The 21,198-nt window shown below is 57.0% G+C and overlaps 1 protein-coding gene across 6 annotated transcripts in view; it reads right to left on the reverse strand.

The window, feature by feature from the left end:
* Positions 1–4,451: 4,451 nt before the first annotated feature.
* SPECC1L (sperm antigen with calponin homology and coiled-coil domains 1 like) overlaps positions 4,452–21,198 on the reverse strand; it is a 123,464-nt gene continuing 106,717 nt past the window's right edge. For all 6 annotated transcript variants that reach the window (XM_032602645.1, XM_032602648.1, XM_032602650.1 and 3 more), the window contains 3 exons: positions 8,431–8,547; positions 7,832–7,891; positions 4,452–6,440 (listed from right to left, as the gene is read on the reverse strand). In XM_032602645.1, the coding sequence (XP_032458536.1) occupies positions 6,351–6,440; positions 7,832–7,891; positions 8,431–8,547 (267 nt within the window). In that variant the 3' untranslated portion in view covers positions 4,452–6,350. The remainder of the gene's footprint in view (positions 6,441–7,831; positions 7,892–8,430; positions 8,548–21,198) is intronic.

The following is a 21,198-nucleotide window of genomic DNA, read 5'->3' on the forward strand; positions in this document are numbered from 1 at the left end:
CCCAACTGCCCTGAGCAAAGAGAGGAGTCACCTGCATCCCTGACTAACCTGGAATCTCAGACCCTTGCGCTGGGATTTCATCTTTCTCCCACCCCACAGATCCATGTTGTGGTGATTCCAAATTGGAAACGACCTCACATCCATCCAGCCCCAGTCCACCTTCAGACCCTTGAATCTGCACAGGAGTGGAGTAACCCCAGTCCTGTGCACAGCAGGACCAGCTGCTCAGAGGCCAGGGTGTTGGTGGCCAAGGGTTTGCAGGAACCTTGCATTCTCAAACCTCCTGGGACCAGCAGGGTCACGGTGGGGTGGGGTGGGGCAGAGAGGGGGTGTTGCTGGCCCCCAGGGTGGAGGCCAGTGGGAGCAGAGGCCGGAGGGAAGGGCAGGTGGGAAGTGGGAGCCTGCACAGGCACTTGGCCAGCTCCTCCATCCCAGGAGCAGAGCCCAAGGTACCAGCCTCCACTGCCTGGCAGCCTCCCCAGCTTGTTGCCGGCCCCATTCAGCCAGCTTGGATCCCCTGCTCCCCGTTTCCCCTGATGTCCAGTGGGCCCCTGTCTCCAGGCACAGGGAGGCAGAATAGGGCATGCTGGGAGGGGCTGGGACTCCAACATGAGAGAGAAACCTGAGACCTCATGGTAAGAGGCACGTGAGAATGTTCAAATTGGGAACCTCCCCGTCCTGATTTCCAACCTCATCAGCTGCCTTGCCCCCACCCCCCAGTCCAGGCTGTGGTCCAGCCCCAGCTGGCTCTGCCATCCTCCCCCACACTCACCTCCACTGAGGGGAATCAAGACCTTGGCTGGGGTTGCCTTGGTTGCCTCACCTGTAAAATGGGACTATGGCCTTCCTGCCCTGCCTCCTCCTTAGCTGTGCCAGTCAGACCATGAGGAACCTGGGGAGGTGCTGTCTCACTGGGGGACCCTTGGCTTCCCTCCCTTGCTTCTGGGCCATTACATGGGACAAACTCCTACAGCTGGGACAAAACCCTCCTGCCAACATCTGTTGGGCCCGTATTCACTCAAGTCCTCACTCAACAGACATGCAGGGAAGAGCTTGAGAGCCACCTGGGGCCCAGAGAGGACTATGGGGTTCATAGGGCAGAGACCAACACTCAGCCAATACTGGGGTCACTCTTGTCCCCTAGTCCCCAGCATGGGTCCCCATGAAGCTCTCCCCTACCATTTCCATTCTGGGGCCCAATGGCCGTCCTGCCGAGACCTCCCCAGGTGTGGCCTGCCCCCACACTGGCTACATCCAGTGCCCAGGGGCTGAAGGCTTCATTTCCGTAGCTGGCCCTCAGGGCCAGGGTGCCAAAGCCCTTAGAGTTCACTCGTGGGGCCCAGTGGGAAGCCCCTCCTCGGTGTGGGTGCCCCAGGCCTAGGGTGGTCAGCAGGGCCTGGCTTGGCTCCAGCCCTGGAGCCAGCTCCCTAGGCCCTGGAACCCACATGGCCTTGAAGCAGCATGGTCCCCAGCCTTGCTCTACAGCAGCCCCTGTTAGAGATGGGAGGGGGTGGGGGTGGGGGTTGCTCCAATGGTCTTGTGTCATTTGCCAGGTGCCTTTGTTCAGGTCCCCAGTGAAGCCATTGCCCAGAGAGCACATGACAGGAAGCAGGCACATGGGAGGGCTGTTCACGAACTCTGCCTCCCCCATGGAGCGGATGTGCTCCTCCAGGCCCTCCTGGGGGACCGTCTGCTGCCCCACCCCACAAGCCAGCGAGCCCCTTGCCCTTGGCCTGGAGAGTCCTCCTCAGGTGCCAGGCTCCGGGAGCCCTGCAGGCCTGAGGCAGCACCGAGGGTGATGGGCTCAGGGATGCCCTGGCCGGCCCCATCTACTACCTCCAGGCCCTTGGTTTCCCTGCCCAGCCTCAAGACAAGCTGTGAAGGCTGTGGGCACCCACCCTTCCTTCCCTCAAGGCCCGGCTCGGCAGGCGAGGCAGGGGGCCAGCTGGGCTCTCCCGCTCCAGAATTCCGTTCTCAGACTCCCACCCCCAACCTACTCCCGCGGGCTCTTTGTTCCTATCCAGGATGCACCTGGGTGGCCTCTGGCCCGATTGTTTGCTCTGGGGCCAGCTGGGCCAGAGAAAGGCGGCCAGACCCAGGATGAAGCACCCAATGGGTGCCGGGGCCAGTGTCCCCGGGACACTCACCAACTTCTGCGGTACTCACCAACTTCTCCTCTAAAGGAGCAGGCACCACACACTTCCTGGGGTTCTGGGATTGAGGAAGTGGGGGGACCTCACGGGACTCCACTTTATACTCAGACTAAGGCCCCCAAAAAGCAGAATCACATGAGGAAGCTCTCCAGCCGCCCGTAGCCAGGCAGCTGAAGGACCACCCCATCCTCCAGCCCAGTCCTGGGAGGATGCTTCAGCCCACGATGACTTCTGGTGTCACACGGCAACCCTGCTGGGAACCCTGTGCCTCTGAGCTGATCTGGGTGCATCCCTGTGGATATGGAAACTGAGGCCCAGATGGGAGTGGGGCCTTGTCCTGGACAATGGTGGCAGGGACAGCCCCTGGCATGCGAGACTTGTCACTCACAAACCTAAGAATGGCCCTAAGCCAGGGCCCCAGGCACCCACACAGCAGCAGCTGCCAGAACATGAAAGCCAGCCCTCGCCACTCTCCCAGGACCCCCGCCTCAGACCTCCCCACGTACCTCCCGCCCCACTTCACAGAGAGCCTGGGAGCACGGTCCAAGGGGGACCCTTCCAGGGGTGACCATATTGCAGAGGTGGGAAGAGCCCCAGCCCCTCACAGGTGTTGGTGGCAGACCTGGGTGTCCCTGCTTCCTGCCTGATGGGTGCTGGTAATGGTCCACCCCGTACTCCTACCCAGCCCTTCTGGTTCTGCCACCTAAGGTTCCAGACCTTGTGGTGTCTCCCTCCTTGGAACCCTGGATGCCCACCCCCCCCACCGCCCCAATAATGCAGACATCACCATCCAAGGGCTCCTAGGGCCTGCCCTTGCCCTGGGCCTGGCACAGCTGGGGTGGCACAGACTGCAGGCCATGTCCAGTCACCCTCTGCCCTTCTCCACAAGTCCCCCAGCTCCTGGCCCTTCCCGCACACCCAGCCTGCTCTCCCAAGTGCTCCCCGCCAAGGGAGCGGGTTGAGCCCAGGGAGCGTGGAGCCCTGTCCTCTGTGCACCCATGCTGCCTCCTGCACCAATGACCAGGGCAGCCCAGCGAAGTCCTGGCCTGCTGGGGCTGGCACTCTGGCCAGCACTTTCCCAGCAACCTGGGGCCTGACGAGAACCCGCCCCTCACCCCGACACAGCACGGGGCCTGCAGGCACCAGAGCCCTGATGTCTGTCCCTGTCCCCCCCTAAGGGACCACCTTAGACAAAACCTGGCCAACCCTGGGCCGCAGGAGTGCTGTGCCGTGGGAGGGAAGCCAGGCCTCCCCAAGCCCAAGAGGACGCTCCGCAGTCTGCCCAGCCGCGCCGGAGAGGCTCTGGAGATGAGGAGTCGGTCTGCTACTGGGGCAGCTGGCACAGCAGGCAGGAGTGTTCTGGGGAGGGACCCCACCCTGTGGGGCAGCAGCTAAGACAGCAGAGCTTCCCCCACTGCCCAGGGTCCCGGGTGGGGTCCCCCACTCCTGCCGCCACATGCAGGGCCCACAGGCCCGTGTCTCAGAGCCTGTGGCCTTGGCTGGACGACCTCCCTGCAGCAGCCAAGGGAGGGAGCTCAGCGTCTTCGGCCCCGGCCACGTAGCCCTGGCCACACAGCTGCTGAGTGGGGAGAAGCCGGGCCACCGCTGCTCTCGGACACACACACCTCCACTCAGCTGGTGGCTCTGGGCCTCCTGGGGAGCGAATCAGTTACCATATGAAACCCTAACCCTGGGGAGGGGGTCGCAGGCCTGGGAGGGGCGCCCAGGTCTGCCAGTGTGAACAGGAGGGGACGCCACGGCCTCTGCACGTGACCTGTGTCATGTGCAACGTGACGAGGTGCAGTGCTGTTCCCGGCTGTGCTCTGTGGAGTCACTGTCATTCCACACAAGATGCCCAGGAAGAAAGGCTTGATTGGTTGGGTGCCTGTGAGTGGTATAATTATTGATTTTTTTTCTCTATAATTTTATACATTCTCAAAATTATCTCCAAGAAGACACATTTCTAAAAAAACCCAGAAAACCTCAAGGCACCCTCCCCAACCCAGAGCAGCACATGTCTGGGCCACAGGTGGGGGGTGTGGGGGCAGCTCAGGCGGTGCTTCTGGGGCCTGATGCCCATTACAGAACCTCCGCAGTCACAAGGCCGCCCAGGCCGCATGGCTCACCTGGGCCATCCCACCCCAGATGCAGGCAGATGGCCAAAGCCTCCCCTGCCCCACCCCACTCAGGCCCCCTGGCGACGTCTCCTGGCCTGTGGGCTCAGGTGCCCTCCCTGCCACAGCCAGTCCCCGGAGGTGGCGAGGGTCCTGTTCACAGCGACCCAGAAAAGCCCAAGCCTGATGTGTCACGACAATTTTAATACATTCAAGAACATTTAATAGAACAAAAACTTAAAACAGTATCATCAGTCAGCAGAAGCTTGTTGTCGAGAGAAAACCAACACTGGTCCTTTTGCAGTAAAGCTTGTGCTTAAAGGGAGGAGGCAGGATGTCTTCCTGGAGACTTCGCAGCAACTGCCACTGGGCCCAAAGCACCTCACAGCACCGCTTCTAGGAACACAGGACCGCCCAGGGTCACCCCTTAAAGCCAACAGTACAGGGATCCTGCCAGGAAAAGCGAAATGTCTTGCTTCTGGAACCTTCTCAGCCGTGGATCCATGTGGAAATCGTGAGCGGCTTGGACACACAGCCTGTTGTCAGAGAGGCGGCTGGGCACCCAGGAAGCCCTCCCTGCAGCCCCCTCTGCCCCGTCACCAACCCCGGGGGCTGAGGCCGGGCAACACCAGCCCATCAGCAGTGGCCACACTCCTCCAGAGGACACCGGCGACCCCCCCCCCCACCACAGGCCCTGCAGCAGGAGCCGCCAGGGACAGCGGTGTGAACTGCAGACCCAGGAAAGTCTCCACTGGCCAAAACAGCCGCCTCACATAATAAATAGGCAAAAATGTGGCCGCGGATCAGGCACACAGGCCACCATAAGAGCAGATGAGAGAAAAACCAAGTGGAGAGACACTGAAAAGCAACAACCCTCCCCTGACAGTCACTCAGCTGACAGCACAGGTGCCCAGCAGGGCAGCAGATGCGAGCGAGGCCAGAGCCTGTCAGGGAGGAGGGGTCTCCTGTGTGCTCTGCAGCTGAAAACAGGCGTTTCACCAGGAGCCTCCCCGGGGGCGGCAGCCGGTGACCTGGGCCAGCGGGCTGCATGTACAGCCCGTCTCACAGCCGCCCTCTGCCCTGGGCTGGTGACTCGTCCGACCCCTGGTCTTGAACCTCCTGCTCACGCATGGAGCCGCAGCCCCCAGGCTGGCTGGGCGGCCTCCCCAAGCCCCCGCCTTGCATCCTGTGGGGCAATGGCTGCTCTTCGTCCTGCTTATTTGTGTTCTGGAAGTGCAGGTCTCGAAACTGTTTGAACCAACAGCGGCTCCCCGTTCGCAAGAAGGGCTGCTGAGGGTTGTCATCTGGATGGCGGCGGCAGCCTCGCCTGCAGAGCTAAGGCACTTTCTTCCACCCCAGCCAGGAGGGTCACTTCCGAGCGACTCAGGGACTGAAATCGCACCATCTGGGCCCCCTGACTTGTTCAGCTTTTCCTCCTGTTTCTTGCGACGTTGGTTCTGGCTTTCATCACCTTATGTCCAGATTTTGTGTTTTATCGCTACACTTACGAAAACAATTTAACTTTGGTACTAAGAAAACAAAAGCCATTTCCCCCCAGTATTGCTCATAAGAAAAAAAGAGAACTCCTTAGGAGATTCCTTTGTCTGGAACCCTGAGGTTGGTGCTGGGTTTCCGAGCCCCTGGAGCTGGAGATTGGCAGAGCCTGAGGGCGGGGGGCACGGTCCGTATCGCCGGCGAGGATGCCCTGTCACACAGGAGGGGAACAGGGGCCTATAAGGTACCCATTCCCCCCACCCCGCCCCGGTTCTCAGGGGCGAGCAGTTGAGGTGCTGCAGGAAGCTTTCACAACCTAGGGAGCTGCCCGCGCACGAATCCCCTTCCCTAGGTTGGACCGTGAGTGAGCCTTTCCTCCCACCCCAGTGCTAATGGTCCCCCAATCTCTCCAGCAAGTCAGCGTGTGCGCGGGGCCCTGGCCACGGAGGCCAGGTGGAAGAGCCTGGCCCGAGTGCGGGCCACACAGGCCGAGTCCCCTGCCCGCCGGGGGCGGGGCTCACACGCTGCGGGGCGGCCAGGGGCAGAGTGTAGGGAGCTGCGTTCGGGGTGACCGTGGGGCCTCAGGTGCTCAGGTCTCAAAGTACTTGTAGATGGCCGTCACGTAGAGCATCACGTTCTGCCAGTCCGGCCGCTCGGTCCCGACCATCTCGTTTATGTCCTGACAGAGGAGAAGAGGCTAGTCAGAGCCCGGGTTGCCTCCCAGCCACAGCACCAAGGGCTCTGGGGGTGGGGGCCTCCCTCATGGGACTTTTGTCTGAGTCTCACTGCACAGGTCAGCAGCCAAGTACCCAGGAAACTCCTCTCCCTGGGCGTAGGCAATGTCCAAGCCTCCCGCCCTGCCCAGGGCTGCCCCTCAAGGCTGGAAGGGGCTGGTCTCCTCTGGGGGAGGGGGAGTTGGGCCCTCCTCCCCACCTGCCTCTCCTCGCTAACCCCTCCGGCATCACCTCTGAGTGTCCTTCCCACCAGGCACTGCCTGCCCCACGGTGGGTGACCCCCTGAAGCCCTGGAAGCCACAGTTCTCTGTGTCCTGTGTGGCCCCCGTGGTTGGGGAGACATCAGCTGATGCTGCTGGGAAGTGGGCGGGGGACCCTGGGCTCTGAGACGTGCCCGGGAGGCCCCCAAGAAAGACCCGCTGTCCTTGCAGGGCACTGCTCCCAGGGGTCCCATGGGTGCAAGACACAAATGAGGACCAGAGTCAATGGGATGGGGAGAAAGAACACATGTATGTTCAGTGTAAGAATCTCAATGGAAAGTTTTTAGGCTGGGGAACTGCCTGCTTATATATCAGCATTTACACATGGTGTAAGACATCCAGGTAATGAGAAGTATTTCAACTGTAATTTCTCTCTCTATGATTGAATAGAAGCCACTCAGAAACACGTATTTCTGTGAACTCAGAAGACATATTTATGGAACTCTACACAAACACTCCTGCAGGGTAAAGATGAGTGCAAATATGTCTTCAAAGCTATCAGCTGTCACAAGGCAGGGTGATGGGTACCCTCGGGGTGGGAGGTGGCCCTGTGGGGTCCTTCACTCTGTGGACCCCCGAGCTGTGCAACACCCCTGTCACGTTAATTTCATCAGCATCTCTGGGTGTGGAAGTCTCTGGCTTTGCATTTGGACGAGGTATTTTCTCCCTGGAAGTCAGACTTGGTGACGAGGCAGGAGCCCCCACGGAAACATGTCTGTCCTGAGCTACTGTAGCCCAGAGCACAGCCCTGACCCCAGGGCTCCTCCGCCTCCCTTCCGCGCCCTTGAGAAGCGCTCTGGGGCCTTGCCCTGCCCTCCCCTGCCTCTACTTTGACACCCAAGGCAGATCTGCTGGAATGTGCTTTTGACAGTGAAACGTGACCACCCCCCACTCAGGGCGCTTCCTTGGGACACTTGACGGGAGGCATAAAGAGCGCCGGGCAGGGGACCATCTGCACCCCACCCGCAGGATGTCCTTGCGGCTGGTGCAGGGCCCGCCGGGGCCCCAGTCCCCACCCAGAAACCTCCTGGTCACCAGGCCTCCCAGGGGTCTCTCCTCAGGGGACGGGGGCTCACCAGTGTGGACTTGATGCCGACACTCTCAGCAGCCTGGAAGGCCAGGGTGAAATTCCTCCGCTGGAAAAGAAACCATGTGACAGGTGCATGAGCGGGGCCGGGGAGGGCAGCCTGACCAGCCTGGTCCACACCCATGCCCGCCGCCCCGCCCCTCTGGTGACAAGCTGCAGAGTGACACCCACACACTTGTTCTTTCCTCTCCGCACAGGAGGGTCACTTTTCACACATCAGCTCTGAGCTGCCCAGCACCCCCAAAGCTAATAAGCAACACCTGTGAAATTGTTTCCTCCCCGTGGGGGTTTTCAAAGGTCATCTGAAGGGCAGGAGGGGCCAGTGGGAGTGCACACCAGAGGGCTTGGGCCTGGGTCCTCTCCCAGTGCCCGTCTGGGCAGGGCTGCACCGTGAGCCGGTCGTGGCTGGACGTGGGGAAGGTGGCCTGGCATGGGTGGCGCTGCCCAGACCACTCTCCTCAAGAAGCCCTGACCCTCAATGTCGTTCCCAGAGAGGTCACCGGGGTGTGCGAGGAGCCAGCAGCTTGCCCCCCGCACCGCCATGGAGGGCTCTCTCCCCTCCTCACCGCCTGCCCTCCATGGCCTCACCTTATCCTGACTGTTGAGCTCCTGGTAGGGAATGTGGGCGGGCAGGTACGTGTGCAGGAGAGCACAGAAGGCCAGCCCGTCGTTCCAGCTGCTGCTAAAGTTGGTGATGTCGATATTCTGCAGGAAAAGAAAGAAAACATGTGAGCAACACACACTGCGGGCTTCTCAGGAGATGGCCGAGGGAGGCGGAGGCCCCCAGGCCCAGCAGGCTGAGCCTCTGCAGGAAGCACGGCAGGATGGGGGGCTGGGGGCCGAGCCCAGGCCCAGCGGGTGTCCGTGACCAGCCCCCACCCTGCACACCAGATCGCTGCAACCACAGCAGCAGAAATTTGAGCCACCCAAACCCTGGCCCGAGAGGACACAGCCCTGGGGGCCGGGGGCTCCGCCTCTGGGGCACCGGGAAGCAGCAGCGCTGTGTTAGGAAGAGCTGTGGTCCAGCCTCCTCCCCATAATTTACAGGACATCACAACCCCTGCACTCTGAGGACCAGCCACCAGCCTGCACTCGGCGCCAATGACGGGGGGGTGGGGGGTGGGGGGGTGCGTGGGGCTCCCACAGTGCATCTCCGAGAACCACCTCGACTCTTTGAAGGGGCACCTAGTCCCTATTCAAATTAAATTTTCACAACTACAGAAGAAACACGTCATTCAGAGTATTTTATTATATGATAAAAGCAATTCAGCTAGAAAGTAGCCTTTACCTTTATTTGCAAGAACCCTTTTGAAGCTGAAACTCCACAATGAAATTTGGAAATTCACACGCTTTATGAAAATGCCACAAACTGAAAAAGAGAGCACCCCAACCCCCAGCACCTCCTGCTTCATGTCTTACTACTGTTTCATGCAGCCTTCAAATGCACGGGTCCGCTTCCTGGGTGACCGTGCTCGAGGCGGCAGTCCTCACTCCCCGGGAGCAGCGGCCAGAGAACAGCAACGCTATTCACCTCCGTAGGGAGTGTTCTACGAAGCCTGCCGGCCTGAACCGTTAGGTCCTGACACCAAATAGGGCCCAGGGGCAAAGGGCGGGTGGGGAGGGTGGGGTTCTCCTGATAAAAGCAGCAGGTAGTGTGGACACAAACTCTGTCACCAAAAGGAAGCGTCTAGCCCTGACTGCAGGCACCCAGGACGCTGCCCTCTGGGGACTGCTCAACCATGACCCTCTGAAGGGCAGCAGCTCTGGGGGCAGTGATCCCAGAGGTCACTCCCTCAGTGGCCACCAATCCGGCCTGGAGGACTTGTCCATAAACTGTGGTGGGGAAAGTGATCAGGTTAAGGTGCAAAGGGGCGCAAATCTGCTGAGAGCCCCAGGGAAAGGCGGCGGTAAGGTGTGGTGGCCACGGGCCATCTGACGCGGCCATCTAGGGGCAGTGCCAGCCACTCAGTGACATCACCGCCCCCCTAAGATGAGGCCTGGGCAGCCCCTGCCTCACTGGTCCCCACACTTGTGACCGTGAAGACACTGCCCCGACAGGCTGGCTGCCCTCACAGGCCTCTGCTCCGGCAACAACCACAGTTATGGCCATGGCCAACCTGTCCCTTTGATGTCATCGGGATCTCAGGAAGCAGCCAGCAGGGGCGCTTCAGCACCACCTGGGACTAGGACCAGGGAAGGAAGTCACCTGTCCAAGGTGTGGGGCTGGTGGGTGGGAGGACAGGGCTGGGAACCCTGGTCCCCAGCATCCTCCGGGCCGTGTCTCACTTTAATTCTCATAAACCCCAGAAGCGTTTTTCCATGAGGCTCAGGTCACAGATGATTCCTGTGGGATTATTCCTCCCAGTCGTCAGGGCCAAACGCCCTGACAAAAGAGCCAGGACACTGGTCGCCCTCGCATGGGCAGCAGGGAATGAGCTTCTTCACAACGTGTCCCAGCTCTGCACGGGGCTGAGTGTAGCTTACAGCAGCCAGAGGCGCCGACCCCTGCCCGTGGGTCACATGCACGCCCGGAGGAAAACAAATCTCTACTTCCTGCCGCTAGGCCTGATGTGGCGGAGCCTACGTGCCTGGCCTCACCGGCCTGAGGCAAAGGCCCCAGCACCAGAGAAAGCAGCTGTGCCCCAGCTCCCAGCTGTGGGAACCCGGCCATCCAGCTTCCTCCAAACAGACCAGACCCCCAGCCTGGACCCCGCAGTCAGAGCAGCACCTCGTGAATGAGGCACCCCGAGGAGACAGCGGGCCTGGGGCCCCAGGGCAGCGACGACCAATTTCCAAATCAAAACAACCGAAACCCAGACCACTGCCCTGCTCCCTGCGAGATGGAGGGGGCCCAGCCAGTGTGGCCCTGGCCCATCCAAAGACGCTGGGGAAGCAGACAGGCCCTGACACAGGGGTGGGCGGGGAGGTGGGGAGGCCTGCACCCTCTGCTCCCATCTCACCATCTACTTCAGTGTTTTTCATGTTCGGGGCTGAAAAATCAAACTATTGATACTATGAAATAACACAGACAGAACACAGAAAAGCATGGAGACAGCAAGGCTGTCTCCAAAGCTGAAAAGCACAGGGAAGGTGGGACGTTCCCAGCCTCCTGTCTGTGCTCTGGGCCCCACGGCTGTCACAGCGTATTAATAAAAGGACAGGATCCATAGAAAGAAAGAAATGCGCGGAAAGGTACAAACACTGTATGAAATTGCCAGAGGAACGGCCGTTCCCACGGGAGCCACCCCCTCCCACTACCGGCTGTGCCCAACCAGGGACCACAGGGAGCTCCAGGCCCCCGAGGTGAGCAGTGGGCAGGGGACCCGGGCCCCACCCCACCGGGTTTCCTGAAGAAGAGCGCAGATAACAAGCTCTCATAAAATCATTCAACACCCAAGGCCGGAGGGATGGCGACGCTATGACCGCTCATCGCAAAGCAACTCAAACGCCACAGGGACATGCATGGACCGTCTCTGCAGGCTGGTGAGGACACCAGAGCCGCAGCCCTCCAGGGTGGTGCAGGAGACCTTGGCCTTGGAGGGAGCCAGAGTGCTGACCCCCAGCGAGACACCCTCAGGCCTGCAGGCAGGGACCTGGGTATGAGTCGTCTGGGGCTGAGCTGGGAGCAGGGGACAACAGGGTGGCGAGTAGGGAGGGGAAGTGAGGGCTACAGAGGCTCCGGAGAAAAGCAAACTGGACTTGGGGACTGACTGGCTGCTGGATAGCAGGGTCCTCCAGTGACGCACGGCTCACTGGGGGGAGGTACTCCCGACAATTACGTCTGTGGCACCCAGGGAGGTGCCTGGTGCTGACACGAGGGTCTGCAGCTGGGGACGCAGTGTAGGGGGGGCGTCGGGGGTGGCCGGAGCGGACAGTGCGCAGGAGGGAGGCCTCAGACCAAGCCCCTCAGTATAAGGGCCAGGCAGAGGAGAACCGCCTTCAACGGGACACAGGGGAAGGCCCGACAGGCGGGACAAACCAGAAGCCAAAGGAAGAAGCGTCAGAACTGGGAGGGGTCAACAGCATCAGTGCTGCCAGAAAGCCCGCTGAACAAGGCAGCACTCAGGGTGCCACTGGTCCCAGTGAGCAGGTCGCCAGAGGAGGAGTACCACAAACCACAGCACAGGGCACATCATCTGCACAGCCTCGTAGCTCTCACAGACAGACTTCTTCACGTATTTCCTTCACAAAGTTGTCTAGAAATGGAATTTCTGTTTTCAGAAAGTGGTACTTCCAGTGAAGAAGAAGGTCCTTGACTATGAGACCCGTCTTCCAGTGCGTTTCTCTCTGAAGCAGCTGCAGGGTCAAGGACCTTCTGCCCTACGGGCCCTGACACCGCAGCTCTGCAGGTGGCCAGCTGACCCCTTTACAAAAAATAATACTCATAGAGCCAAAACTGGTGCTTTTTGAGGGGAACACGCACACTAACAGGAGGACTTTCTTTGCACTATTCACAGGCAATGCCAAGCTCTCTAAGAATGAAACAGTTTTCTTTTAAAATAGAGACACAGTAATTATAATACAAGTTGCTAATTAATGAATTCAGATTTCGCATTTAGCTTTCAGGTGTCTTCAGGGCTCTCCTACTGCACAAGATAAGTCTAAGTTTGGACAAAAACAAGAGGGTTACGGGAGTTCAAAAAAGCCTTGAGGGACTCCCCTGGTGGCGCAGTGGTTAAGAATCCACCTCCCAACGTAGGGGACATGGGTTCGAGCCCTGGTCCATAAAGATCCCACATGCCACGGAGCAACTAAGCCTGTGCACTACAACTACTGAGCCTGTGCTCTAGAGCCCACGAGCCACAACTACTGAGCCCACGTGCCTAGGATCTGTGCTCCGCAATAAAGAGAAGCCACCACATGAGAAGCCTGCTCACCGCAACAAAGAGTAGCCCCCTCTCGTTGCAACTAGAGAAAGCCCGCGCACAGCAACAAAGACCCAACGCAGCCAAAAAAATAAATAAATAAATAAATTTATATTAAAAAAAAGCTTTGAGCACAGACTCAAATGAGGTGCTTCACCCCATTTTCCTTCCATCCAGGAAGGGCCGACGGTGATCTGTAGGCAGATGGCTGTGGCCTGTGTGCAGGGCCCTCAGCTGCCCTCTTCATCTCACCAGAGCTCAGACTCCCCTGGCCCCCGCTGCCCTTGGCGGGCAGCTCCCCGAGCTGGGACATGTGCCCTCCCTGCTCCTGCGCCCTTAGATGCGGCCTGCCCCCACCTGTGGCGGCAGGTGAGTCCCACCTCTGTGCATCGAGGGTTGAGGGCTGGAGTCTGAGAGCCAAGAAGTTACACAAATCGCCACAAAAAAAGATTAAGAATAGGTCATAAAACATCTTAAAATGTTTTAATGTGTCTGAAGTTTAATTAAGGGCCATAAAATGCACTCCAAATACCACATAGTTGTTAAGGTTCTGATCTATTTAAGGAAATGCCATTTTCGGGGGCACAAGGCAAAGGGCCAAAACCCATGATTAATCTCTGCAACACTCACGGCACCACTTCCTCCGCCGTCTCAGCCGCCGTCGTGGGATCCCCCCGTGACCGTGACCGTGACCATGACCATGACTGAGTACACCGCCTGCCTTCGGGAGGCAGGACAGAGCCATAGACAAACCCCTGTCCACGGGGCCTCGAGGCCTCAGCCCTGGGCCGAGGGACAGGGTTTGGAGGGTGTTAGGGAATCTGGGTGAGAAGGGTGGGGGATGCAGTGCCTAGAAGAGAGGGAAAAGCCACCAGGAGGCGGGTTTTAGCGCTCCGGGAGCTACTGTTAGCGGGAGGCCCCAGAGGCCCCGGGAGGAACACGCAGCAGCCTGCTGGTGCTGGGGTGCCCGCGCTGGCTGCACATCTGAGGTGCTGCCTGGGGCCTCCATGCTGTCTCCTGTTTGAAGTTGAGCCAGGCTCTGCTCCAGGTCAGGGGAGGGGAGAGGAGAGGAGGGGGGAGGTGGCAGGGGTCTGGGGAGTCTGAGGCCCGCTCGTCACAATGTCCATGTCGGGACGTGTGTAAAGTGGGAGGAAGGAAGGAAAGATGCCAGGGCAGGCAGCCCAGGGGGCCAGCGACCCCGGAGACAGGCCTGCATCTTGTGCCCTGTGGGGGAAGGGGTTCCAATAAAGGCCTCAGAATCACGGGCAAAACCTTTTCAAGGTGACACCTCTCAGCCATCCGCCGGAGAGGCTGATCCGGCCGGTCTGGGCACCATTCTCCGTAAAGTTCCCCAGATGCCCTGAGCGTGCAGCCAGGAGGCAGGACCACCGACCCGAAGACCAAAGGCAGCTGGAAACATGGACGGGACATCCCAGCATGAGGCCTGGCCGGGCCAGCTGGACCTCACTCAGGACCCTGTGCGCTGGGGAACCAGGCCAGGATCAAGCACTGGATGGAACCTTCCTGACCAGACTCGACAGAAGGCAACCGAACAGCCGATGGAGGAGCCTGTCTGAAAAGAGGAATTCCTGGGACAGACAGAGCGAGACCAGCACTGTTGGGCGACCGCGATCAGCAGCGGTAGCGAGCTGGCCTCCCTCCCCTCTACCTGGTCAGACGGACACAACTCCACCTGAGGGGCTTCTGCCGGAAATCTGAGCTGGAATCAGATCCAGCCTCGAATCTACTACCAGTTTATATCAGGGACAGCACTGCAGGGCTGTCAACACCAAACCTAAAATGCAGACGCTCCACAGGACACAGTCCAATTCCTTCCAAAGACAAACTGAAAGGCAACAAAAAGAGGGATGGGAGTTTTAAGATTAAAACAGACTTAAAAGAGCCATATTATCCAAATGCAATGTGTGAACCTTATTTGGATCTTAAGTCAAGCAAATCAACGGTAAAACTGACCATGATTCAATTGGGAAGTCTGACCTCTGTCCAAATATGTGGTGACATTAAATGGCTGGGACCTGCTTCGGAATCACCAGGCAGGGGTGGGAGAGCAAGGACTGTGCGCTGACCACCTGGGCCTGGGCGGTGTACTGAGTGTCCTTTTACTATTCTCAGAGCTTTAGTGTGTATTTGAAAATTTCCATGAAAACCAAACAAACCTACAACTCAATGACAGACAAACAACCCAAAGGCCCAAATATGAAAATGGGCAGAGGATCTGAACAGACATTTCTCCAAAGTCGACGGACAATGGCCAGCAGCACGAGAGAAGACGCTCAACGCTGTTGGTCACCAGGGAATTGCAGATCAGAACTCGGCTGAGCCACCACCTCAGGCCGCCAGGATGCACAGTACTTGGAAAACGGGAAACGACAGATGCTGGTGAGGATGTGGAGAAACCAGAGGCCCTGTACTTGCTGCTGGGAACGTAAGACGGCGCAGCTGCTGTGGAGCAATGTGACGATTCCTGGTCACTTACACGTAGAATCACTATGCGCCCCAGTGAGGCCGCTCCTTGGGGACAAACCAAGAAGACCTGAAGATGGCGTGGACACAGATCCCCCACACGAGTGTCCACAGCAGCACAGAAGTCCAAAGGTGAAAGCAACACAAACGTCTACCAACCGGAAAATGGATAAACAAAATGGGGAGCATCCCCACGATGGGGTGTTTTTGAGCCACGGAAAGGAACGATACATGGTACAAAGTGGATGAATCTGGAAACATTACGCTGAGTGAAAGTGAGACACAAAGCCCACAAATTACATGACTCCATTTATATGAAACACCCAAAATAGTGAAATCCAGAGACAGAAAGCAGATGCGTGGCTGTCAGGGGCTGGGGCCGGGAAACAGTTCCAGATGAGAAGTTCTGGAACTAGAAGGTGCTGACGGACATGCAACAATGCGAATGTACTTAATGCCACTCAACTGTAGACGTAAAAATGGCTAAGATGGTACGTTTTATGTGTATTTTACTACAATTTAAAAAATTGTCTGATGTTCAGAAGTAGCTTATGCTCAGTAAGTCTGTACACCAGGTAGGCCTCAAAAGCAACTAACTTACCCACAAGTGTTTACTGAAGAAGTTACGGCTCACACGCAATGACTCACGAGTGCGTTTTATGGGAATTTACTATGGCCCTGGCCCTGCTCTAAAATTTTTAAATTTCTTAAAAACAAACAGTTAAAGGTAGAAGCAGGGTATCAGTCTGCTTCCTTTACCACCAGGATACACCAAGCACTCTGCCAACTCAAAAGGGACCTGACCCACCGCCCATCCTGGGGATGGCTGTCCAGTGTCCTGGGAGGGAAGGGGCCGCACTGACCTGCAGTGACGCTGCCTGATGTGCTCAGGGTGCGAGCACACATCCAGGAAGCAGCTCTAACTATGCTGAAGCTCCACAGAGTCCAACGCAGAACCATGCACCACAGGCTTAATGTGCTGTAATAACTCTTTTTAGTCAAATGAACCTATTTTGAGGGGACACTTCATGTCACCCTAAGGGACCGGATAGATGTCCCCATATTTCCCATAAACCCCTCCCAAAGGAAACTTTTTGTGTTGGAGCACACAGGACCCATGAGGTCTGCTGTCTGAAAATTCAGGAAATGGCCACCAGGCAGGGATGGTCGGCAAGAGTCCCTGGTGAGGTCAGTTAAGTCACGAGCACTGGGCAAGTCTGAGCAGTTTTCTTAGCAGCGTAGGAACTAACTCTTTTCTAGACTGCGTCTAGCTCTGACAGGGTTATTACTCACTAAAATGCAATTTCAACCGAAGGAGACACAGTACTCCCAGCTGTACCTCTCCTGTGTGTGCTCCTGGGGGCGTGGGCATAGAGGGAGAAGGGCGGCTGGTCCCAGCCCCAGCGGCCCAGGGAAGTGTTTGAGGAGGAGAAGGAGCACTCCTGAACTTCCCAGGATGGCCTCTTTCAGGGTATTCTTGAGACAGAGGGCACCAATCTTGTACTCAGGCTCTGAAACACGGATGCAGTGCACTCTGGGCGCTGCAGCCTCGAGGGCTGCCCAGCATGAGCAGCTCCGACTCGTGGGAGCCGCTGTTCAAATGCCTTCTCCGAGGAAGGGCCCTCAGTCTAGCTGGAGCTCCTGGGGCAGCTCTCAAGGCTCACTCTCCCCCGGCTTATGTCTCAGTTGATGCCTTCTACCGAGCTGAAGGCTCCCTCTCTGCAGAGTAGGAGGCATCGTGGGTTTAGGGTCCCAGGGACCTGGGGCCACTCCTTACAAGCTACAGGGCTGTGGGCACACAGTTTAACTTGGAGGAGTCTCAACTTTCTCATACACAAAATGGGGAAAAGACCCAATTACGAGGATTTAATAAAGTGCCGGCTAGAGCTCGCAGGTCTCGCTCGGCCCCTCATCCGGCCTCCTGAGGCAGTGCTGACCGCCTTCCGTGACACAGACGGGCGCAGGCCAGGGAGGCCCCGCTGGGTCCGAGTCCCTCTCCTCTAGTCAACACCCAGCCCCTGGGGACCCCGATTTGGGCCGGACATGAAAACTGACGGCTCCGTGAGCGGCCCGTCTCTGTCGTGGGACCACAGCGCCTACGGCCCGAACAGCACCAAGCAACGGTTTTCCGCTCAGGCTGCAGCTCCGCGAGCGGCTGTTCTCCACCAAGCACCGAGCAGAACCCTGGGCTGCTCGCAAGGCCCTCCGCAGAGGCTGCTCCAGAGCTGGCTTAAGAGCAGTCTGAAGGGAGGGACAGAAAATCCAGGAAAAAAGGCCTGAGGATCTGAAAGCTTCAGTGTAGCAATGGGCTTTAAAAAAAAGTTTCAGCTTCTAAACATGAGGGCTGCTGAAAATAAGACAACACTTTATAAAGCATAAAGGACAGACACAGAGTGCACCTAGACTCGTTCAAACACCTTACACTTGAAAAATATAATTCATGCAGAAAAGGAAACCACCACACAGAGACTGCGGCACAGCATTAATCCTTCAGAGCAAAGGTGTGGACACAGCCCTGCTGGGACCCCGGCAGGGAGGGTGCTCATGGGGACGCACCGCCACCCTCCCAGCCCTCAGAACACCTTCGGAGGCGCTGAGACAGAAGGAGAGCCTAGCCTGGGAGGACCACGCACAAGTCTTCCCGTTTCTGAAATCGCAGGGAACGCGTCTGTCTGACCCAGGACACCAGGACGCCCAGGGGCCAGGCAGCCCGCACGTGAAGGGGCCGTGAGGGGAGGAAATGATCCCGGGACAGAGCCGCTCAACACAGCACGCTCACCTCAAGAACTCACTTCACTGCCTCCAGCAGGAACTGCTGCTTTCAAATCTGTCAGTGGATTTGTTTCTACACCTACCAGGTACCGTTCTGGCAGAGGGAAAATGGCAAAACATCTAAAATAGGGAACACAGACAGCTGTGGCGCCACCCTCTTGTACTTCTCTCCAAAGCCCCAGCTCGATGGTTTACTTACCTGCCCTTGAGGGCAACAAGCAGAGGGAAGTGGAAAAACGCTTCTCTCTGGACCCTGTGGTGGAGCGTGACTCCCCCTTGTCCGTCCTGCTGGGGCCCTGTGCGTAGCGCTGGGCTCCTGAACTCCCGGCTCCTTACTTTTCTGGTTTTCTTTTGCATACAAGTTGGTTTCTTGGTATAAAACATGTTAGGACGCAGTCAGAGAGCGAGAGTTGAGGGCCATGAGGAGGGATACGGTGTCAGTAGAAGTCTGAAGGTCGCTACCTGGAGCCTTCGTGGCACAGTAGTGCACGCTTGTGGTCACAAATCTGAGTCATACAAAAGGCGGCCTTATGCCTAGGAAAAGGCGTAATTTTAAAAGGCCTGGAAATAGTATGTTTCAAAAATAATGTTGGAAGTTCCTTGAGGGCAAAGGTCATGCTCTAGATGGCATTACATCCCTCCTTGTATTCAATGACCTTGTGATGGACACTTCACCAAGAAGGTACATGAATGTATCACAAACAAGCACATGGAAAGACACCCAACACCATTAGTTCAGAGGCACCTGCAAAACCAAAACCAAAACCATACACCTACGAGAGGACAGAGGCCAACCGTGCCCAGTCCTGGCCAGGACAGGAAGGAATGAGGGCCCTTGTGCACGTGGGGGAGCGGAGGGGGTGCAGCCACTTGGGAGGACAATCTGGCAGCTTCTTAAAGAGTTAAACCTATACTGACCGCATGACCCAGCCAACCACTTTCAGATGCCTCTACAAACGCCTGCACCAAATGTTCACGGGAGCTTTCCTCACAACAAGCAACAACTGGAACCAGACAGATGTCCACCAACAGCCAAATGGATAACAAATTACGACATATTCATAAAACGGACTACTCTTCAGGAATAAAAGGAAATGAATTATTGATATATACAACAATATAAATGAATCTCAAAATAATTATGCTCAGTGAGAGAAGCCAGACCCCTCCCCTAATTGCACACACTATGATTCCATTTCAAAATTAGAAAAAATGCAAACCCTGCAGGGACAGCAGATGAGTGGTTGCCTAGGGACAGTGGCGGGGGTGGGGCAGGACGACCGGCATGCAAAGGCGCCTGAAGAGGCTTCCGAGGAGGTGGAGATGCTCATCTCACATGGGGACGGTTTCACAGGTGTGTTCCATCAAGTTGTAAAATGTAAATATGTGCAGCAGTAGTGTCCATTTTGTACTGTACAGAAACACCAGACCCCTGTGTTATGCATCACAGTGCTGTGGGCCTACTATACTTCAAAAATGAACAAACAAACAAACACACAAAAAAGCAGATCAGATTTGTGGTCACCAGAGGTAAGGGTGGGGGAGGGGGAATTGGAGGGTACAAACTTCCAGTTTCAAGATAAATAAATACTAGGGACGGAACATAAACATGATAAATAGAATTAACATTGCCGTATGTTAAACATGAAAGTTGAGAGAGTGAGTCCTAAGAGTTCTCAACACAAAAATATTTTTCTTTTTTATATCTATACAAGATGATGGATGTTCACTGAATTTATTGTGGTCATCGTTTCATGATGTATGTAAGTCAAATCATTATGCTCAGGCTTCCCTGGTGGCGTAGTGGTTGAGTCCGCCTGCCGATGCAGGGGACATGCATTCGATCCCCGGTCCAGGAAGATCCCACATGCCGCGGAGCGGCTGGGCCCGTGAGCCATGGCCGCTGAGCCTGCACGTCCGGAACCTGTGCTCCGCAACGGGAGAGGCCACAACAGTGAGAGGCCCGCGTACCGCAGGGCGAAAAAAAAAAATCATTATGCTCTACAACTTAAATCTATACAGTGCTGTATGTCAATTCTACCTCAATAAAACTGGAAGAAAAAATATATGTAGTAATAACATATGTCAATTCTACCTCAATACATTTGTTTAAAAAAAAAGGGCATCCCAAAGCCACAAACACATTCAGATTTAGGTACTACACAGGCTCTCTCAGTTTTTAATCTTTTCCTCTTATTCCTGGTGTTTTGGAGTTTTTGTTTTTGTTTTTGCGGTACGCGGGCCTCTCACTGTTGTGGCCTCTCCCGTTGCGGAGCACAGGCTCCGGACGCGCAGGCTCAGCGGCCGTGGCTCACGGGCCCAGCCGCTCCGTGGCATGTGGGATCTTCCCGGACCGGGGCACGAACCCGTGTCCCCTGCATCGGCAGGCGGACTCTCAATGACTGCGCCACCAGGGAAGCCCTGTTTTGGAGTTTTATAACTGAATGCAGTGCAGGGTTAAACCATGGCAGAACCTGCCCCAGGCCAGTGACTTACGAGAGGTGCTGTCTGCTGGACACCCAGGGTGGGCTCCAGTGAACCCCAGGGCACCTCTGCTTGCACAGCAGGAATCCTTCACCTCTTCACCGACTGTCACTGCTCCACCCAGCCTGCCTCTCACCTGTGAGCCAGTGTTTTTAAAAATCATTACCAGGTTCTGCCAGGTTCATGTCACATTATTAGCGTCTCTACTTCCTTAAATAAGACAAAGCCATCTCTGTGGCAGCCTGGACTCTTGAGAAACAGCCGATGGTATTTCTCCCCTGCAACCTCTTCAGAGCCTCACTGCCCATCAGGAGGTGGGGTCTACTTCCCTCCCCTGGAGCCAGGCAGGCCTCTGCCCCCAGGTCATGAAAGGCGAGGGGCCGTTACCTGTCCCTCTCTTGGGACATTTGCCCTTGGATCGCGGCCAGCACGCTGTGAGGAAGCCCTGGCCACAGGGAGAGGCTGCATGGAGGTTTCCGGTCACAGCCCCCGTGAAAGTCTCAACCACCAGAGGCGTGAGGGTGGGAGCCTGCGATGGAGCAGAGGTGAACTGCGCCTACTGTGTGCCCTATCCACCGTACCTGTATGAGCCAAGTCAACGCCATGCTTACTGTAAGTCACCCACTCTTGGCGTGGTGCCTGTTACATAGCAGGAGATTACAGACCAGCCTACCTTCTCCTGGGTCTGAAGAGCCCAACTGGAAAGGAAACCAGGTTCTCTTTCCTCTTCCCTACAGAATCTAATGGTTAA

This window comes from Phocoena sinus, chromosome 14 (genome assembly GCF_008692025.1).
Source record: "Phocoena sinus isolate mPhoSin1 chromosome 14, mPhoSin1.pri, whole genome shotgun sequence".
Classification (NCBI taxonomy): Eukaryota; Metazoa; Chordata; class Mammalia; order Artiodactyla; family Phocoenidae; genus Phocoena; species Phocoena sinus.